The sequence below is a fragment of the Lutra lutra genome, chromosome X (genome assembly GCF_902655055.1).
Source record: "Lutra lutra chromosome X, mLutLut1.2, whole genome shotgun sequence".
NCBI lineage: Eukaryota > Metazoa > Chordata > Mammalia > Carnivora > Mustelidae > Lutra > Lutra lutra.
In genome coordinates this window covers 90,252,883-90,272,173 of record NC_062296.1, presented here as the reverse complement: position 1 = coordinate 90,272,173, position 19,291 = coordinate 90,252,883, and the positions used below count along the sequence as shown (strand labels likewise).

The 19,291-nt window shown below is 47.7% G+C and overlaps 1 protein-coding gene and 1 long non-coding RNA gene across 2 annotated transcripts; one reads left to right on the top strand and one right to left on the bottom strand.

Moving 5' to 3' along the window:
• Positions 1-323: 323 nt before the first annotated feature.
• LOC125091679 (uncharacterized) lies at positions 324-11,171 on the bottom strand. The gene is made up of 6 exons (XR_007124731.1): positions 10,419-11,171; positions 7,304-7,790; positions 5,645-6,038; positions 4,777-4,933; positions 4,134-4,157; positions 324-2,682 (listed from the first exon to the last, which is right to left on the bottom strand). It is a non-coding gene; the product is annotated as an uncharacterized LOC125091679 (long non-coding RNA).
• A 152-nt stretch (positions 11,172-11,323) lies between these two features.
• TMSB4X (thymosin beta 4 X-linked) lies at positions 11,324-13,564 on the top strand. The gene is made up of 3 exons (XM_047715446.1): positions 11,324-11,480; positions 12,572-12,685; positions 13,129-13,564. Exons 2-3 carry the CDS (start codon positions 12,586-12,588, stop codon positions 13,161-13,163), a joined length of 135 nt encoding a protein of 44 aa, XP_047571402.1. The 5' UTR covers positions 11,324-11,480; positions 12,572-12,585; the 3' UTR covers positions 13,164-13,564.
• Positions 13,565-19,291: the final 5,727 nt, after the last annotated feature.

Sequence of the window (19,291 nt, the reverse complement as noted above, 5' to 3'; positions counted from 1 at the left end):
GCCTTTGTGTTAGTTTCATGAAATTTCTGGGGCAGGAAAATATACACATTTTTTTTTCTTTTACTTTTTATTTTTAAATAGCCTTTATCTTTTAGAGCAGTTTTACGTTCACAGTAAAACTGAGCGGAAAGTACAGAGATTTCCCATATGCCCCTGCCCGCACATGTGCACAGCCTCCCCCATTATTTACACAATATATATTTTTTAAGATTTTAGTTATTTTTTTGACAGACAGAGATCACAAGTAGGAAGAGAGGCAGGCAGAGAGAGAGAGGGGGGGAAGCAGGCTCCCCGCTGAGCAGAGAGCCCAATGCCGGGCTGGATCCCAGGACCCTATCCCAGGACCCTGGGATCATGACCTGAGCCGAAAGCAGAGGCTTAACCCACTGAGCCACCCAGGCGCCCCATTATTTTTAAAATTATAGAAAAGATGAAGGTAAAACATAAATGGTATTTGAAATATTTTAAAATATAGAAGTAATACATGCTTCCAGTAAAAATGCAAGTGGTAGAAGATTCTCCATTCCCCTTCCCCAGAGGTAACTTCTGTTAATAGTTCTTAAAATTCTGTTCTGGAAATTGTCTCTATAACCTCACTTTCATATTACATGGAGGTAGATCCTACAATATTTAGAGGGTTCCTTTTTTTCTACTTAGGAGTATACTTGAGGAGCGCCTGGCTGGCTCTGTTGGTGGAGCACGCGACTCTTGATCTCAGGGTCGTAGGTTTGAACCCCATGTTGTGTACAGAGATTTCATAAAAAAGACAAAAAAAAATTTTTAAGAAAAAAGTATACTTTAGCTATCCTTCCAGGACATCATGAATAAAGCTGCCTCAATCTTTTTCTTGTTTTTTTTTTTTTAAGATTTTATTTAGAGAGAGACAGACCGAGCAGGGGCAGGGGTAGCGGGGCTCTATCCCATGACCCAAGATCATGACCCAACCCAAAACCCCAAGATCACGACCTCAGCCAAGACCAAGAGTCAGATGCTCAACCAACTGAGCCACCCAGGCGCCCCTCAGTCATTTTGTAAGGGCTGCATAAATTTCTGTCGTGTATTTAACAAATCTAATTAACATACACTTAGGTTAATTCTAACGTTTCCTCTTACCTACAATGGAGCTAACTATGGGGAAAGCTAGAGGGAAAAGCTACCGGGAAATCATGGGGAAAAGATATCTGGGTGTGTGCACATGTACGAATATAGAGAGACAAATCTTGGTGTATCTGTCTGAATACAGCCCTAGAAAACATTTCTAACAGTGGAACCACTGGATCAAACTGGAAATGCTGTTTTCATTGTGAGAGCAGCTGGTACCCCTGCAAAATCTTTACCGGTTTACACTTCCAGCAAGGGCAGGCGAGCGCTACTCTCACTCTCCTTGCCCTGCCTTCTGCCCAACCTCAGCACTCAACATTTTGGTTTTTGTCTGTCGGAAGGGGGCAGAGAGGGCCTGATTGTTTGATTTGCATCTGAAAGCCTGCTAATCAAGGGCCTTTCCCGCATCTGAGAGGAGAGGCTTCCGGGCCTGACCAGAGGGAGCTGGATGCCATCCCGGTTCAGGCACTTGCCCATAGTGATGGCCACGGCCTCAGTCTTTCCATCTGTAAAACAAGCATCCTGGGACGCCTGGATGGCCCAGTCGGTGAAGCGTCTGCCTTGGCTCTGGCCGTGATCTCAGGGTCCTGGGATTGAGCCCCATAGGTATCCCATTGGGCTGCTCCCCGGGCTTGTCTGCACACTCTCTCTCTGACAAGTAAATAAAATCCAAAACAAATAATAATTATTAAATAAAAAAATAAAATAAAATAGCATCCTAAGACCAAGACGTGGGGTGATAGAAAGGCTCCAACAAAGCAACAGAAGTAGACAGCACGACAAACGTCAGCGTGTTTCCCATCAAAGCAAAACAAAAACCAGAAAACCGGATTCCGACTGGCCCAGCCCAAGGCCAGGGAACGGTTTCGGCGACGTGGGAGATTTCCCCTTCGTCCTTGCTGCCCCTGCTTGAGGGAGGAAAATGCAAATAAAATGCTGAAAGAGAAAACTGAAATAATTGCATCAAACAGTTGACGGGACTAGCGAGTGACCCGGGGCGTGGTACATCTCGGAGCCCCAGTTTCTCTTCTGTAAGATGGGGTGTCCACGGCACCCACCCCCATCACTCAGGGAATTAAAAAGCCCATGGGACAGTGCCCAGCTCCGGCAAGCACTCCAGATGACCTGTGTGGTTATTCCTAGCCATGGGCCCCCCCACCCCCGAAGTGCTCAGCCCACGCACCCCAGCAAGACCAGTGAAGTCCCCTCGATTCTGGATGATTCACAGCACCTACTAAATGCTGGTCTAGTTGAAAGCCCTTGGGGGCTATAAACACTGCAGTAGGGGCACTGGTTGGAAGGGCAAACTCCAATCCAAGTGCCTTATAAGTGGGGTCGGTGCTGACACGGGGTCCTTCGGTGCCACAGACTCTCATGTGGGTTTGTGCATGGAATTCACCTCCCCCGAGGCTACGTGTAATCCCACCAGTACTGGGGGCTCTGGTCTCAATATTCGGATCTCCCCCAAATTCACCTGTTGCCAGCGTATCCCCCACGGCGGGGATAGCAGGAGGCAGGCCTTGGAGAGGTGACTAGGTCAGGAGGGTAGAGCCTTCCTGAATGGGACCTGCGCTTGCGCTCCTACGAGAGAAATAAACGTCTGTTGTTTGTAAGCCCACCCGCATGTGCGATTTCCTCGGGGCAGCCTGAATGAACGAGGACACGGCCACACCACCGAGGGGGCAGAGATGCGGGAAAGAGCGTGTCTCAAAAACAAGAGCTTCACAGTGGAGAAATGGGCAGGTAACACCACCCGGTGATCGAAGCGAACACCCCACCCCAGTAACGGGTCAGGCCGACACCATGCGCGTCCGGATTCAAGAGGCCGAGAAGGTCACAGCCTCCCTCGCGTGGGATTCCTGCCAACATGGCCAAGCCCACATTAATCATCAGGAGACGTCGGACAGTCCTAAATCAAGGGGAATTCCACAGAACAAGTGGCCTGTCGTCTTCAAAAATCTTCGTGCCGTGGAAGAGCTGGAGAGGCTGGGGAAGCTCTAAGTTAAGACACTAAAGGGACACGAGGACTGAATGCCAGGCAGACTCCTGGGCTGGGATCTGGACCAGAAGGAAAAGTTGTTATAAGGATGTTATTGGGCTAACAGGCAAAAATTGAATAAGATTTGTAGATGAGATGGCAGGAGCGTAGCAATGGGAGGTTTCCTCCTCCTGATCGTTGGACTGTGGCTGTGTCGGAGAGGGTCTTGTTTTCTGGGAGATTGTAACTTGCTCTCGGGGTTTAGAAGATACATAGAGGGAATGATACAGCCAATGGGGCAAAATATTAACAACTGATGAATCTGGTGGCAGGATGTATAGGAATTTTTCATTGCAGTTTTGGCAACTTTTCTGTAAGCCACCTCATTATCATAAACAAGCCGCACCGTCCACGGGGCTCACCAGGAATAACAAAGACACTCCTACCACCAGGGAAATGGGAAGGGTTTAGACCAAGGGCAGTCGCATTCCTTCGGAGACAACGCAAACCAGATCCAGCCTTCTAGCTCTAAAAGGCATTTGTGCCTGCGCAGCAGGGAGTCTGCTTCCCCCTCTCTCTCTGCCTGCCTCTCTGCCTACTTGTGATCTCTGTCTGTCAAATAAATAAATAAAATCTTTTAAAAAAAATAAATAAAAGGCATTTGTGCAAACATCGCTGTAGAGTGCAAAATATAATATTCAAACATTAAAATACCTCCTTCTGGCCCAAACTAAAATTGTGCCCCAGTCTGTAAGTAGACAGAAAAATAGGAAGATTTATGCCCAAAAGTGTGCTTTTTCTTTGACCCAAGGACTATGGGTAGTTTAAAATGGGGCGGAGGGGCGGGGTAGTATGTCGGGGAAGCCATTTTCATGAATGAGTAAATTTAGATCTTTGGAAGCCAAGCATGCAGGTTCAAATAAGAGCAATGGATTCTTGGATGACAAAACTAACTAACAAAAAACCATCCACAACAAAACCCAGGCATGCTGCTGTTTACTTAGCCTCGGGAACACCTCTAGTACCAAGAATCATCCTTGGGCAGGTCACTTACCCTCTGTGGGCTGGGTTTCTTCCTCTGCAAAAAAAAAATTCATACCAATACCAGGCCTTTTATCTGCATAAGGCTGCTTTAAGGATAAAATGACACAAACGATGAAAAAGTGCATTGACAAAGTTCACAGACACCAGATAAATGTGACTTGTATTATGTAAGGCATTACTGGAGCCCAAGATGTAAGGTGACACCTATAAGCTGGTCTTTTTTTTTTTTTTTTTTTTCCCCAACTTGTCCCACTGACTGGTTGCTCTGAGCTGGTGCCTAAGCCCTTTGGAGTAAACCACTAGTATGGGGAATTACATTTCCAAAGCAAATATTCGGTGGTTTATCTGGTCCATAGAAGGCCACCCCAGCATCTCTTCCCGTTCCCTCCCAGAAATTCTATTGGTGACTTTTTCTCATTTGAGAGACACTCCCCCCCCCCCTTCGACAGACTAGGGCCCACAGACATCCAGGAAAGCTTTGCAGACAATCCGGGAAGTCCATAAATTTAGAAAGGAAAAAGATTATATCTTTTCACTCCCCTCAAAGAGCATTAGCCTTTCCTTCAAGGACGCACACCGACTCTCTGAGCGTGGGCTGCCCTAACAAAACTCCAGGGAAACAGCAGCTTAAACAACACATATGAATTTCTCACCATTCCGGAGGCTGGGAAGTCCAAGATCAAGGCACAGGCGCATTTGGTTCCTGATGAGAACCTGTTTCTTGCTTGACTTATGGACAGCTGCCTTCCTTCAGACAAACGTTCAGTCCATAACAGCAAGGAAGCTCGCTAGCATTAGCAGTTCCTGTGACTGTGTCAACAACAGACACCACAGATATTTTTATATCTGTTAACATTTTGCAGATATCTACACACGCCTCACTATTTTCATTTTATGCTGGATCTGAGACCGACTATCGGCTTGTGTTATTTAATGCACAAAGAAGCACGGAGATGACTCCATCACAGTGTTTAAAGCTCTTTTGGTAGCTCTTTGGGAATCTAATTGTTTTCATTTATTAAAAAAAAAAATTTACGCATTTACACAATTCTGAGAAAGGGTCTCTGGGCTTCATCAGATTGGTGTGACACAGAAAGAGTTAAGAACCGGACTCTCGCTCCGCCCCCAACTCCCCTCCCATCTCCTCTGAACCAGACACAGGGGCGTGAGGAAATGGGCCTATGATTTACTTTCCTTTCTTCTCTCTCTCTCTTTTGACACGCCCCCTTTTTTATCGAGGTAAAATTCACATAACATGAAATTAACACTTTGAGAGCAAACAGCTCAGTGGCATTTCATACATCACAGTGTTGCCCGGCCCCCCTCCTTTGTCTAGTTCCCAGACATTTTCATCACCCTAAAATGAAACCTTATACCCAGCAGGCAGGTGCTCCCCTTGGCTCCCCCCTCCCCCTGCCCCCTCAGCCCTTGGCCAACCTCCAATCTCCTTCTCTCTGTATGGATTTGTCCATTCTGGATGTTCCACATAAATGGAAGCCTGCCATATGTGGTCTGTAGGACCTGGCTTCTTTCACTCAGCGTCTCTCCAGGTTCACCCATGTTGTAGTGTGCACAGACTTCGTTCCTTTTTATGGCGGAGTACTGTCCCATTGGATGACTACACTACCTGTCATCTATCCGTTCATTCATCCATGGGCATTTGGCTCTTTCCACCTTTTGGCTATTGGATTGGTGTTGCTATGAACAAGAAGATGAGTATTTGTTTGAATACGTGCTTTCGACTGAATCTGTTTGCTAAAGTGAGATTTAGTAACTTAACTGGACGGTCTGTGAATCTCCATTGTCCATGTCACCTTTCCAGTTCAGACAATCGAGTCCCGGCTGTAAATGCCACAGTAAACGCCTAGAACTCAAGCATCCTTTCCTGGTGTTTCATTTGCCCCGTGTTTGGCCTCTGTGTGAAAAAAAAAATGACATCCTCCTCTTCTTGTCTTGGTACAAATTTTAACTGTGGAATTCCTCCCCAGAAAAGCTTCTGGTGAGTGTAGGCATCAGAAAGAACTGGAGAAGTAGGCAGAGATGGCAGTAAAGCCTTGCTCCTTCGTGGTCTTGGTACATGCGGGGAAGTTCTGATGTGCAAGGAAGCCAAGAGGGGTAGGCATTCCTTGGACAGGACAAAACTACCAGGCAGGAAAGAAGGGAAGAGAACTGGTATCCATACTTGCCACCACATAGGGCCCACGCCCTTGGAGCCAGCCCTGCAGATGGGAGAGGGTCCGGGTCAGCCAAGGAGGCTGACCTTGGCCTATGTGATCAAATCTGGTGCCCGCCTGTGCTTCATTTTCCTTACACAAAGCCACTAGCCGCCTTCCGCTGATGGTGTGAGAGCTACATTCTATTGAAAAGGCACTGACGTCCCCAGAAGCAGTAGCATATTAAAACACCTGAACACTTACTACTTGCTAATGGTCATTCTGTTTCATGACAGGATAAAAAGTCGATCACTTGTAACCCAGAAGGCCATCAGGAGTGTGTAATGCCTCCCCTTTCAGGATGTGACTTGATCTGCCAATTTTTTGCAACCTCGTGTAATATGAATGACTGGCTGGGAAAAATATTAAGGTAGAGAAAAGCTGTGTGGAACTGCCAGTGTTTCAAGACCAGATTACCTTCACTGCGAGAGCACTGGGCTCGGTCGGATGGGGCAGAGGGCAGACTGAATTTCTGTAATGAAATCATCTGAAAATTGAAGCAGGCCGCTTTTTAATTTATATATGAATATGATATCTGTGTTTCAAAGTTTTAGTGATGGAGAAGTTGGATGGTTTATTGTGATGGGATATAACCTTCCCCTCAGTGGGCCTACGCAACAAAATCTAAGGGCCTTATCTTAGGATTCTAGAACAGCAGAGTATTTAACTGATGTGGCTTGTGAACTAGCCAGTCTGAGTTCAAACCCTGCATCTGGCTTTTGTTGTGTGGTTGTGGGTAAATTATTTCATCTCTCCAGAACTCCCTCATCGGCAAAACGAGGAACATAAGAGTGCTTCTGTCGCAGGGCTGTGTAAGGGTTTGGGGAGATTAAACACGGAGAGCTCCCATATATTATTATTATCGTTATTACTTTATTATTGAATCTGCCCCCTGCCTGCCTCTCCACATTATTTCCTGTCATTTTCTCTCATTCTGCCCAAGCCCCCGCCAAACTAAGCTACTCACCGCCCCCTGTGTATGCTGGAAGCTTCTCGGCTGGCTTTTTCTTGCCCTTGCTGTGCATAGACTGAGCAACCACTTGGAGGGGATGTTGTAGAGGCGAATTCAAGCCGCGGGGAGGGAACCGGGTTGAGTGAGATCCCCCTTAAAGTTCCTCTTGGCTCTCAGATTCCATCAGATGGACAAAGTGAGCAGGAAAGTGAGCGGCATGGCACGTTCGACATGCCCAACAGCTGCCTTTGGCTCCTCTCGACTTTCCCTGCGGTCCCCTGCACTCATTGGTAGCACACTAGCCCAGGGAGCCTTCTGTTACCATCACACTGAGCACCGGTGGAGCTGCGGCAGGCGGGAGTCACTCTGGGGTTGGGGACACATGGCCCCAAGGGCGGGCAGAGGCTCCTGAGACAGGCGGGTGTGTTTGATGGCGCGAAGGCTGGCTTAGATTCTCAGAGCTTCAGGGTTTTCAGGAGTGAAAGGCGGGTAGTCGTGCCCACTGCAGAGGGTGAGAATTGAAGTAGGTGTTATATACAGACAGCCCAAATATCCCTTCCTGTTGTGGGGGCAGGGGGCCTCGGGCTGTGTCTCTAAGGGGATTTACATGAACGGATAGAGATTGTGGGGTCACCGGGGATAGTGGGGCGCAGGCAGGTAGGACAGATGGGAGGAGGCCCTGAAACTGAGACAAAGAGGCCTGGTCACATTCTCCTGTTCCTTTCCTTCTTCTGGGCAGCGCCCTGCACTGAATTTAATAGCTAAAAAATAATAGGACTAATTTTCACGCACCCAGACTTCCGTGGCTGTTTCTCTAGCTTTGGAAATAGCTACACATGTGTCCCAGGCCTACCCTGGAAAGGCAAATAAAACAGGGTGTGCCCTGAGCCCTCTTCCTGGTGCCACCAGGAACCATACAACCCTTATGGGCTTTGGAGGAGGGCCACCGTCCAAGGCACGCTCTCTTCTTGGCACATGGGTGGCCGGGGTCTACAAGCTGTGGCAGGCCGGGCCAGCCGCTGGTGGGTGCTTCACCCATCTTCTCCCCGAGAGCCCCGAGCTGGGAGTGCACCCTGCTCCCAGCTGCTCTCAACCTTGACCTTTTCACTCAGGATTGAAACCCCCACGGTGATCGTGCCCAGCACACGCTAACCCACTTACAGCAGTAGCTTCGGGGAGGCAGGAGTTACCCCTGACGCGTGGGACGTTGATAGTGACAGCTTCGAATGATCTGGGGAAGCAAGCAAGGTGGCTGGAGCCACAGGGTCAGAGCTTGGCCCAGCTGGGTTCTGGAACCTTCCTCACTCGAGCAAGTCAGCTCAACGCAAGGCCATAGCTGTTCATTGAGTCGGTGCCCTCTCCCCAGCGCCGTGGGAAACACAGCAGCCTGTCCCCTCACGTGCTTCCTGATGGTTCTCGGGGGCAGACTTGGGGGATCAGGGGGTGCGGGGTGTGAAGACTTTTATGAACCCCTTAACACAAATAACAGAGTGGCTACCGGCTGAGTTATCACAAGGATGGATCTCTAAGCTCAGTTTCCCCATCTGTAAACTTCTCCTCAAGCGGGGAGGGCAGTAGGGTGGGAGGATGGCAGAAGCAAACATAAAGCACCCGTGACTGTGTCTGACTCTTACAAGGCATCACCCCACGGGGGTTAGATTTTATGTGCCAGGAAACTAACAAAAGATCTCTCTCCCTCTCTTTTTATTTTTTTAAAGATTTATTTATTTATTTATTTGACAGAGAGAGAAATCTCAAGTAGGCAGAGAGGCAGGCAGAGAGAGGAAGGGAAGCAGGCTCCCTGCTGAGCAGAGAGCCCGATGCGGGGGCTCGATCCCAGGACCCTGGGATCATGACCTGAGCCGAAGGCAGAGGCTTTAACCCACTGAGCCACCCAGGCGCCCCAAAAGATCTCATTTTTACTGGTACTTTTTAAGAGAAACGATGACTCTAAAAACCTCTAAAATTTGCAATCCTAAACACTAAATATTAATTTTTTTCCTCAAATTTTTATCCTAAATAACAATAATACAAAGCACTCACAAATGTCATGCACTGTCCTAAGCCTTTAGGGCTCCCTAGGAGCCCAGTGAGGTAGGGTCTTGCAATGATCCCATTTTACAGATGAGAAAACTCAGGCCCAGAAAAATTAATTCACATGGCCAGGGTCATACAACCCTTACAAATATTCCTTTAGTTTGCATTCCCCTTCATCTGCCTCTTCCCCCCTTCCGGCTTCCTCTAGGTCGCCGACTAGGGCCAAGGCAGGCCCAGTCTGGAAGACTCTCTTCTTTTTAACAAGTGGCCACCTTTTTCTTTCTGTCACTATCTAAACACAACAGGAGGAGGCTGCTTGGTACGGGACTACAAAAATTCTCCAGGCATTTACAAATTTCCACTCCTCTATCTCTTCTGGAGATACAGCTCTGTAAGGCCCAAGTCTTTCTGAAGAAAGGACCTTGGGTTGGTAGTGGCCTTCCTTTGTATCCAGAGACACCGGGGGAGGAAAGAAGTGATTTTTGACAGCAGCTGAGTGAGGCAACATGGAATCAGGAACCTACAGAGATAGTGTTTCGTGCAGCTGCTAGCTGCCACGGGCCAAGAATTCATCCTGCGTGATCTCTAATGGGCTTCCACAGTGAGGGGGACTCTCAGGCCAGTCATCCAGGGTAGGGGCAAGGGGGAGGTGTAACCAAAGAGGTGACATCCTATTTGGAGAGCAGAATGGCGGCCACCCACCAGAGCATGAACTGGGGAGCTAGACAGTCACCTGCCCCTGGCCCCCCTCCCACCTCCCCCCACAACCAAGAAGGAAGTCAAGTGGATAAAGAAATGGGGAAGTCCGAGCTGAGCTGCTCAGTAGTGGCTTTTGAGGGTCTATATAACACTTGACTTTAATCCCCAAGGGACAAAAGCCTCGGCCATAAACATGATCAGCAAGGGGTTTTCTGGAAACATTTCTTCAGGTTGCTGAAAGGGATAAGTCTTGCGCCTACTGCTTTGGGTGTTAAAATAATCTCAAGTAGGTCTTTTCCAACCCGTGGCTCTTTTTGCTTTCATGTGCCATCTGCGGGCCCAGGGCACCGTACTCGCGACTGATTTCGGCGGCAAGGGGGTCACTGGTACTCACAGGCAAGGTGCCATTTTGAAAATTGCTCTTCTCTATCGAAATCTCCCGTATTTCCGGATGTAACTTAGAAGTGCACTTCAAAAACCTCTTGTGCTGCAAAGGCTCTCTTCAAGACAGAGTGAGATGGTTAAATTTAATCTTTCGACTTCAGAGATGCTGGTATTGCAGTCTTTGGCACTGGACACGAGCCTCCTTAGCAATCGCTTTTATATTTAGCAAAATAAGGAACAGGAAAGTAAAAACTTCCTTATTGTCAGGCAGCAAGTCAATAGCAGAGCTTGAACTTGACTTACTTTTCTAAGCGGGGAGGCGTCGTACGCTATAGAATGCTGGTAGATGAACCTCCAACCAGCAAATACTCCGGTTATTTGATTCGGGCGCTCGCTTAAAAAAAATTACAGCGATCAAAAAATGCGCCTGTTACAGTGAGGCAGCTTTTGGGAAAAGAATCACTTAAGGGTGCTTTACCTCCCACCCAATTTCGGGAGAAGCCGGTTGAGGAGACAAAGAGGGCCGGGGTGGGGCGAAGGCCCTCGGCCGGCTCGAAAGCTGAGTCACAGGAATCGCACCCCTGCAGTGGGCGAGGCCCTCCGGCGAGGCCACCGCACCCTCGCCCGGGGATGTCCGCACCAGACAAAGCCGGCTTCGCAGTGAGGGAATGCCTGTCCCCCTAGGTACCGGCCAAACCCTCAGTTGCCCTGCCCAGTCCCCAAGAGCAGGTCTGCGCGGCTGTTGCAAAAATCCATTATGATAAAATAGACGGGAGGCGGGGGAAACGCACGATGCAGGAAGTGCTGGGGGGAGGGGGCTTTGGCTCCTTTTAATTTTGCGCCGTCGTGGCGGTTAGGGTGCACCGCTGCACGCCGGGCGGGGGTCCCCCAAACGCCAGGCCGGCCTCGGGACCGGGCGGAGATCAGGCGCGAAGGAGTTAAGCGGGCCCGCGGGTGACGTCACCTCATTTACATACGAGCGCGCATAAAACAGCGCGCAGCGCGCCCCACCCGGCATTCGGCGGCGGCTACTGAGCAGACCGGTCTTCCCTCGCTCGTGCACCTCGCTCCGGTGAGCCCCGGGGCCCCTGCCTCCTGCCCTCGGTCCCTTCGCGCCCGGCGCCCGCCCCTCAGCGCCCGTCTCCCTGCGGAGGCGTCCCTACAGCCCAGCCCAGAGGGTCCTCCCGGGAAGCCTGCCTTGGGGCCTAGGGAATGCCAGACCCTTCCAGATGCTGGGGTATGGGGTCGAGAACTTGGTGATTTAAAGCCCACCCCCCTCCCCAAACCGGACGTTTGGCCGTGCAGCTCCGAGGGAGCATTTTTCTTATCCTACCCACTGCCCCCCCCACCCCACCCCGGGCGTTCTGCACTGCCTCTTAGCGGGTGATGAATCTGGAACAGAAAAATCCTTTGTTCTAACTCCCACCCACCCAAGCCCGGAGCTTTGACAATTAACGTTTTTCCTGTGGCCTTTGATGGCTTCTTGGACTCGCATCTGTCCAGATTTAGGGTGGCTGGGCCATAATGGCGGGGAGGACGGACATCCAACCCTTCTTGCAGGGGAATGTGTGCCTGGGTTGCCGAATTACCCCTCAACGCAGATGAGGACTGGTTTCGGGGTGTGGGGCCGCTTTGTGCGCGGCCGGCTGCATTGTTGGCGCGAGCGAGGCGGCGGTAGGGCGGTGGTCGGGGTGCCGGCTGCTGCTGCCGCCTTTGTGAGCAGAGGAGAAAAGCAGCACGGGCCCGCATCTCTGGGGGAGACCCATGTAAAATGGAAGCATTGTGCAGCCTCGGCTTCATTTTAAGAATTTCTACTCGATCCCCCCACCCCCACCCCACTTAACATGGTTTCACTCTTCTAGCCAGATTTCAATTTTCGGACATTGTAACTGACACCCACGGTAGTCAATCTCATTATTCCGAAAGATTCGCCTCCTAATGAGAGGGCGATCTTCCCAGTTTGGCCCCCCGCATTTGGAAATAATGAAGAGGGGTTCTTTTTTTGTGTGTAGCAAGAGGACGAGCCTTCAATGAAAGCGGAAGGAGGGAGAAGGTGGGGTTTCAGGCGGGGGATGCGAGGGCAGAAGCGCATTTCTGAGCCGGGGGAGACAAGGGTGGATCGCTCGCTCGATCTCACCCTCTCTCTTGGCTTTGTATATGCAGCTTCCTCTGCAACCATGTCTGACAAACCCGATATGGCTGAGATTGAGAAATTCGATAAGTCGAAATTGAAGAAGACAGAAACACAAGAGAAAAATCCACTGCCTTCAAAAGAAAGTAAGCGCCCCCTCCCCCCGAAAAATGTTGGGCGGGAGGGAGGGTGGGAGGGGCTGGGAGAAGGACCGTGACTGGGAAGGGAGGGGGGTGGGGGGGAGGGGAACCAGGGAGTGTGGGGGAGGAGTTGACAGTTTTTATGATGAATGTGGCCTGGAAAGGTTAATTAAGAATTGTTTTGCAGCCAACAAACAACAGGGCTTTAATAATTTAATAATGATGGGATGTTTGGTATACTATATTAATATGCACTTTGTCATTTTATCTGGTAAATGGTTTTTTAGTGGTCCTATTTTCACGATGGGATGACTTGATACTTGGAATTTTATGATAACGGGAAGATAACTAAACGGAAAGTACGATAATCTTACATTTCAACACTAGGCTGTACTGAGTCTGCCTAATGAGCTCCCTCCATCTTTTTTTTCTTTTTTTTCCTGTCACAGCGATTGAACAGGAGAAGCAAGCGGGCGAATCGTAATGAGGCGGGCGCCGCCGATATGCACTGTACATTCCACAAGCATTGCCTTCTTATTTTACTTCTTTTAGCTGTTTAACTTTGTAAGATGCAAAGAGGTTGGATCAAGTTTAAATGACTGTGCTGCCCCTTTTCACATCAAAGAATGGAGAACTACTGACAACGAAGGCACCTGCCTCTCCCATCTGCCTGTCTGGCTGGCAGGGAAGGAAAAGAACTTGCATGTTGGTGAAGGAAGAAGCTGGGTGGGACGACAGGGAAATGTAGAGTAAAAAATCAAGCTGGTCCAAGGTGTCCTGCAGGCTGTAAAACGCAGTTTAATCAGTGCCATTTTTTTGTTCAAATGATTTTAATTATTGGAATGCACAATTTTTTTAATATGCAATAAAAAGTTTTAAAACCTGGCTGGTTGTGACTGGTGTCTGGAAGGAGCGGCTCAGTCGTACATGAAACCTTGGCAAAAGGGCCATGAGTGGTCTCGCTGGGGAACAGTAGATAACATCTGGTAGTTGGGGATAAGATCTGGAGAGGACGTAGGGAGGAGTTTCATCTAGGTATGTGAAATCCTACCTCATGGGTACTAAGGTGATTGGAAGGTAATTTTTTTAGGGTACTTGAATTCCTAGTAGGAGTTGGAGGAAAACCTATTTGCAGTTCTTAGCCAACAAAATTGAATCTGATCGGAAAAAAAGGGTGCTGGTAATTCACAACAGCGTGTTTCAGGTGTCAAACCAAAGTTGGTTATGTAGCCCCGTTACCAGCGTTGACACAATTAAGATTTAAGCAGTTTGTCATAAGGGAAAAAACAGCTGCTTTGTGAAATTCAATACGTGCTTCCTGGCCTAATGGCTGGTTCCGACATTCAAAATTGCTTTCATAAGGTGATCTGTGCACTTAAGATTAATGAATATAGGGGCGCCTGAGTGGCTCAGTGGGTTAAGCCTCTGCCTTCGGCTCAGGTCATGATCTCGGGGTCCTGGGATCGAGCCCCACATCGGGCTCTCTGCTCAGTGGGGAGCCTGCTTCCCCCTCTCTGCCTGTCTCTGACTACTTGCGGTCTCTGTCTCTGTGTCTCTCTGCACCAAATAAATAAAATCTTTAAAAAAAAAAGATTAATGAATATAATTTTAAAATTACTGAGTCCTCAATTTGGATGATGAGAACAATCTTTATGGATTTAGAGGACATTAGGACAAGGATGAGATTTGTGTTAAGTTCCCTGGGATTTTCATTGGTACATCTCGAGGCTTTGTTGTTGAGGCTGGTAACTTCTCAATTAGTTGTTTTAACTGGTGGGCAAAAGCCAAGCCCTTCTTTTGGGACATTTATGCACAGAGGGAAATGAAGTATCAGCTTTTCAAAGGGAAAGAGGTCATTAAACATCTCTCATAGATGTACTATAAGAAAGGTTGCAAGTATATTTTTTAAAAAATTGTATCCGTTTCCTCCAAAGGGAACAATTTAAGGATGACTGTTCACCCAGCATCTCAGTAAATGTCCAGGAGGTCAAACACTGCCCCCCCGCCCCCCCACCCCAAGACTGAAGAAAAGGCCCTTTTGGAGGGAGAGGGTGGAGGGCACATTGTTGATCGGTATTAAACCGCTTGAATTCATTTCCTTTGCTCAACACTTATTTTGAGAAATGCACAGGAAACCATTTACCTGTGGTTTAGCCAAGCGACCAGACTGTCAGCTCGAGGCCGATCTGCAGCGAGAGGGAAGGGCTGTGTGCCCGCGGCTGCAAAGTCTGGAAACTCGGAGGTGCCACAGCCTGCCCGCTGGAGAGCTGAGCAAGGAGCATGCAGGCCCGGGAGCCTTCTCAAGATGGAACCGGCCCTCCAACCCTGCTTTTTCTTTTCCCTCCTGTGAGAAAGGGTGTGGGCAAAGTGAAAATGCCTGAGGCACAAAGGGAAACCTAGCCCACATGGGTTTTTGCTGTGTACATTTTTCAGACGAGGCAGACATGAAATCAGATTTTAAGAAATTAATCCCAGCGTTCTCCAGTTTAAAAATAAAAATGAGCATTAAGGGGGAAAGGGATGATTCATGAAATGAGGGAGAAGACCTTTCTGTGCTGAGAGGACAAAGCTAGATACACAGGGGGGGGTCCGGCGGGGGGGGGGGGCGGGGCGGGGAAAGAAAAGGAGAAAGTAAAATGAAAAATCTGGTGATGATTGAGTTTGGACTGCATGGTGTGTGGGATGGGGAAATGCAGAAGCTTTGGGGCATATCACCCTGTGCCCTTAAGTGCTGAACAGGGCCAGGGGGTGGGGGTGGGGGGCAGTAACTGGGAGGGAGGGGTCACTTTTTTTTTTTTTTTTTTTTTAGATTTTATGAGTGCATTCTTCTTTCTTCCCAAGAGAGGATCTTCTCCGAAGGGCCTGGGGTACTTGGGAATCCATATGGGAATTGATACTATTAGGAGCTTGGGGTGGACAGTCTTCTTTGCAGACACCAAGAGGCCGGGGGGGGGGGGGGCGCTCAGTGGACCCGGGGGACTGTTCAAGTTGAAGGAGACCCCAGCCTTCGCATCTTTGACCCTCTCCCCTCCCCCAGGAGGAAGCAGGCCAAGGTTGCTTATGTAAGAGCCGAGGGTCACACAGTCCTGTGTAGGGCTTCCGCAAATTTTGAATGGATCAGGCCGAATCAAGCAAAAATAGAGGAAGTGAAAAAGGCTCACCAGAGGACTCTTGGGACAGAGAGTCATTCATTTCCAAACCTCGCACATTCCTCAACCATCACCGCCAGGTTGCTTGGTCTTCCGATGCATGGAATTTTAAAGCTACGTAATTCTTTCCGGAGCCCAACACCGCTTTGGGGTGTCTGCGCTGACTGTGTGTTTATCGGGTGGGGGCTGGCGGGGAGGCAGGCAGAGCCTGAGAGCGGAGTCCCCCCTTCGGAACGGGGCCTCTTCCGGCCCGACCACCCCGCATCCTCCCCACGCCTTTCTGAGTAAGGCATAGTCTCTTTCGAATGCACTAGGAAGATCTATTTATTTCCCTAAAGAATCGTCTAACTGCTCGAGACGCAAAACTAAAATAATTTTCTACCCTCTCTAAACGTATGGGGCCAGTTTTGTGCTTACTAAAAAGAACAAGAAATTTTGGAAACAACGTTTTGGCAAAAAAACAAAAAACAAAAGCAAAAACAAAACCTCACACCCTTTCTTAGTTTAAGATTGTAAATTGAAAATATTATTTCATAACGTTGCAAGCCCTTAGCTCCCGATTTACTGTCATAGCCTTCACTGTTCTAGCAAGAGAATAAGAAAAAAACCCTCCCCGCGCCCGGTATCTCTCACTTTTAATAGGACCTTACAGTGCAGTCTAAGAGAATTAAACACAGCAATTTGAAGTTCAACCGTATTTGTCATGAGAAGAGGCTATATTACAAATTTAAGACAGATGTGCAATGAAGTAACCTAAGAAAATGTTTCTTAGACTTACATTTACCTGGCTTATTTTCTCCCTGGATCTTTGTAGCTAGCCTCTTAGCTGTCTAGCCAGACAGTTGTGTTAGGACTGTTCTCACCCTCGGCTTCTGAGACTTCTGCAGGCAGAATATGCGTGTATCCGCCATTCCAACTCTTGTGCTTTTCTCCTTCTATGTCCAACAGGGCCTCGCCTGGGAGCAGGAACATCTCAGGGCTTCAATATATGCTCTTTTCCTCTTAACAGATGGAGAGTTCAGGTAACATGATTGTTTTGGGGTCTTTGAATATGCAAGTGTCATATTAAATAGCCCAATTTTAAATATATATATAATTTTATTTATAATATTTATATATTATTTATACATTATATATTATTTATAATATTTATATATATGTAAACTTACTTTGAAGTGGTATTTTAATCATTTCACAGATAACAGTAATCATTCCTACTGGTAATTAAGCAAATGGTTGTCAGTTGCCAATGGCCAAAGAAAGCCATAACCTAGAAGCAGTCATACCAAATTCCACGGAATGTTCTTCTTTCTTCTGTGACAGTCTCAGACAAGAATGGCCAGCCAAGCACATCGGCATTGATTCCGTATATTAAGCCTCATTACGCTTCTGCTTGGCCTCATATATATACATATATACTTTTTAAAATATTTTTTAATCAAGGAGATTATACAGGGACATTTTCCTCAATACTTACCGTTAATCCTCACCTAAATGTGATGCAAAGAAATTCACAGATAATGTGGAATCTCCACTTGCAAAACCGAAGACTTGTTTAACAAATGTACTTAAAGAGCTTGGAGTGCGAATTTGCCACTGTCCTTGGCTGAGCTGATTTGAATCGACACGTACAGCTGACTATGTACTATTAAGCCGGAGCCGTGGTCATTAGTTGACCTCACTGACATGTATTGAATGTCATGAGTAAAATGCAGTCCCTGCCCTCATGTGTGTTCCCTTGGCTAAAGGTGTCCTTTTCTAAATCTGAGTAGAAAATGCTAAGAAATTATTCCTTTTCATTTTTAGGGTGAATGATGAACCTAAGAGCTTTGAGGTTTTTGTCATATAAAAAAATACTTTTTTTTTTTTAAGTGAACTCTATGCCCAGCCTGGGGCTTGAACTCAGGACCTTGAGCTCAAGGGTTGCAGGCTCCACCCACTGAGCCAGCAGAGCGCCCCTAGGCTTTGAGTTTTCAAATATGTATTAAAATCTATTCTTTGGGGCACCTGGGTGGCACAGATGGTTAAGCCTCTCCGGCTGGACCTCGGCTGGTCAGGGTAGTGAGCCACACGTCAGGCTCTGCGCTCATCAGGGAGTCTGCTAGAGGTTCTCTCTCACCCTCTCTCTCTGCCCCTCTCCCCCCAAGTAAATAAATAAATCATTAAAAAAAAACCACTATGCTTTACTGTGACCTTTTCCCCCAAATGTATCTATAATGATTGCATTCAAAACCCCCCCTAAAAGCTCAATGGTGAGTGAAATTTGATGGAAATCAATTGATTCTTTGCACCACAATCAAATATTTTATCAGCATAGAGAGATTGGACGTAATAACTCCAGCCTGTTAACCTTTTTGTTTCATTTTCTTAAAATAATCCTTACATCCAACGCGGGGCTTATCTCCCACCCCTGAGATCAAGTGTGCCCGTGACGTGCTCTACTGGCTGAGCCGGCCAGCTGCGTGTTACCTTTTGATAATCCTTTATGAGGGATGCCCAAGATTCATAAATGGACTGAATGGATATCATTTTAAAATCTTTTTCTAGGATTGTATGACTTAGATGCCGAATTTCCAGAGAAGTACTTCTTGCTAAATCCTTACCCTTTTGTCAGCTTTCTTTCTCCGGTTCAACTGTAAGATAGTTGGGGACAGAAACAGTCCCTTGAATTTTGCAATCGCCCCCCCCACCCCCACTGAGAAAGTAGCAAAATGATGACCACATCAGGATATCAATAAGGATAGTGCTTCTCTGACCCATGGCTGGGTCACATTAGTTTAGTGGCTTTCAACAGAGAGGCCCAAGTTCTGTTCATGATCTATACAAAGCAGTTGGAGCTATTCCTGTCGCATTGTTGTCAAACCACAGGAAATTAGGCCTTTCCTCATTACCACACAGAGTTCTGCAAGTGGCTGATACCCTTTGGTCACACAGAGGCTTCTTGATAGTATTTTCCCCATCTAGAAACCAAAATAGTTCAGAAGATGAAAAAACATATTTATATAGAATCTCGAGGGCTATCGAGTTATTTCAATCTAAAGTAATGTCTTGCAAAAAAAAAATTATAATAAAGTAATGACCTGCGTGAAGGGTGGAAAGAATCATCCTTTGTTTATTCAACAAACATTTATTGAGCACCTCCTGGGGGCCCAGCCCTTTTCTAGATGCTGGGAACAAAGATGAATCAGACCCCGCGACCTCATGGGAAAGGCAGGCCCCGGGTGAGCTACACTTGGAGGCTTGTATCTGTTCATTTGTCCAAGAGTTATTCCCTAAACTTCTTTTTTTTGCCAGGTGATACAGTGGGTTGAGAGAGAAATTGGAACTAGATAAAGGGCCACTATGCCTGGCTGAGAGGCTTGAAAATTACCCTCCGGCGAAGGAAGATTCTAGAAGTAAAACCACTTGGCCCACAGGAGATCACATGGGGACTCTTTCTGCGCAGAAACAGAGCCATATGCAG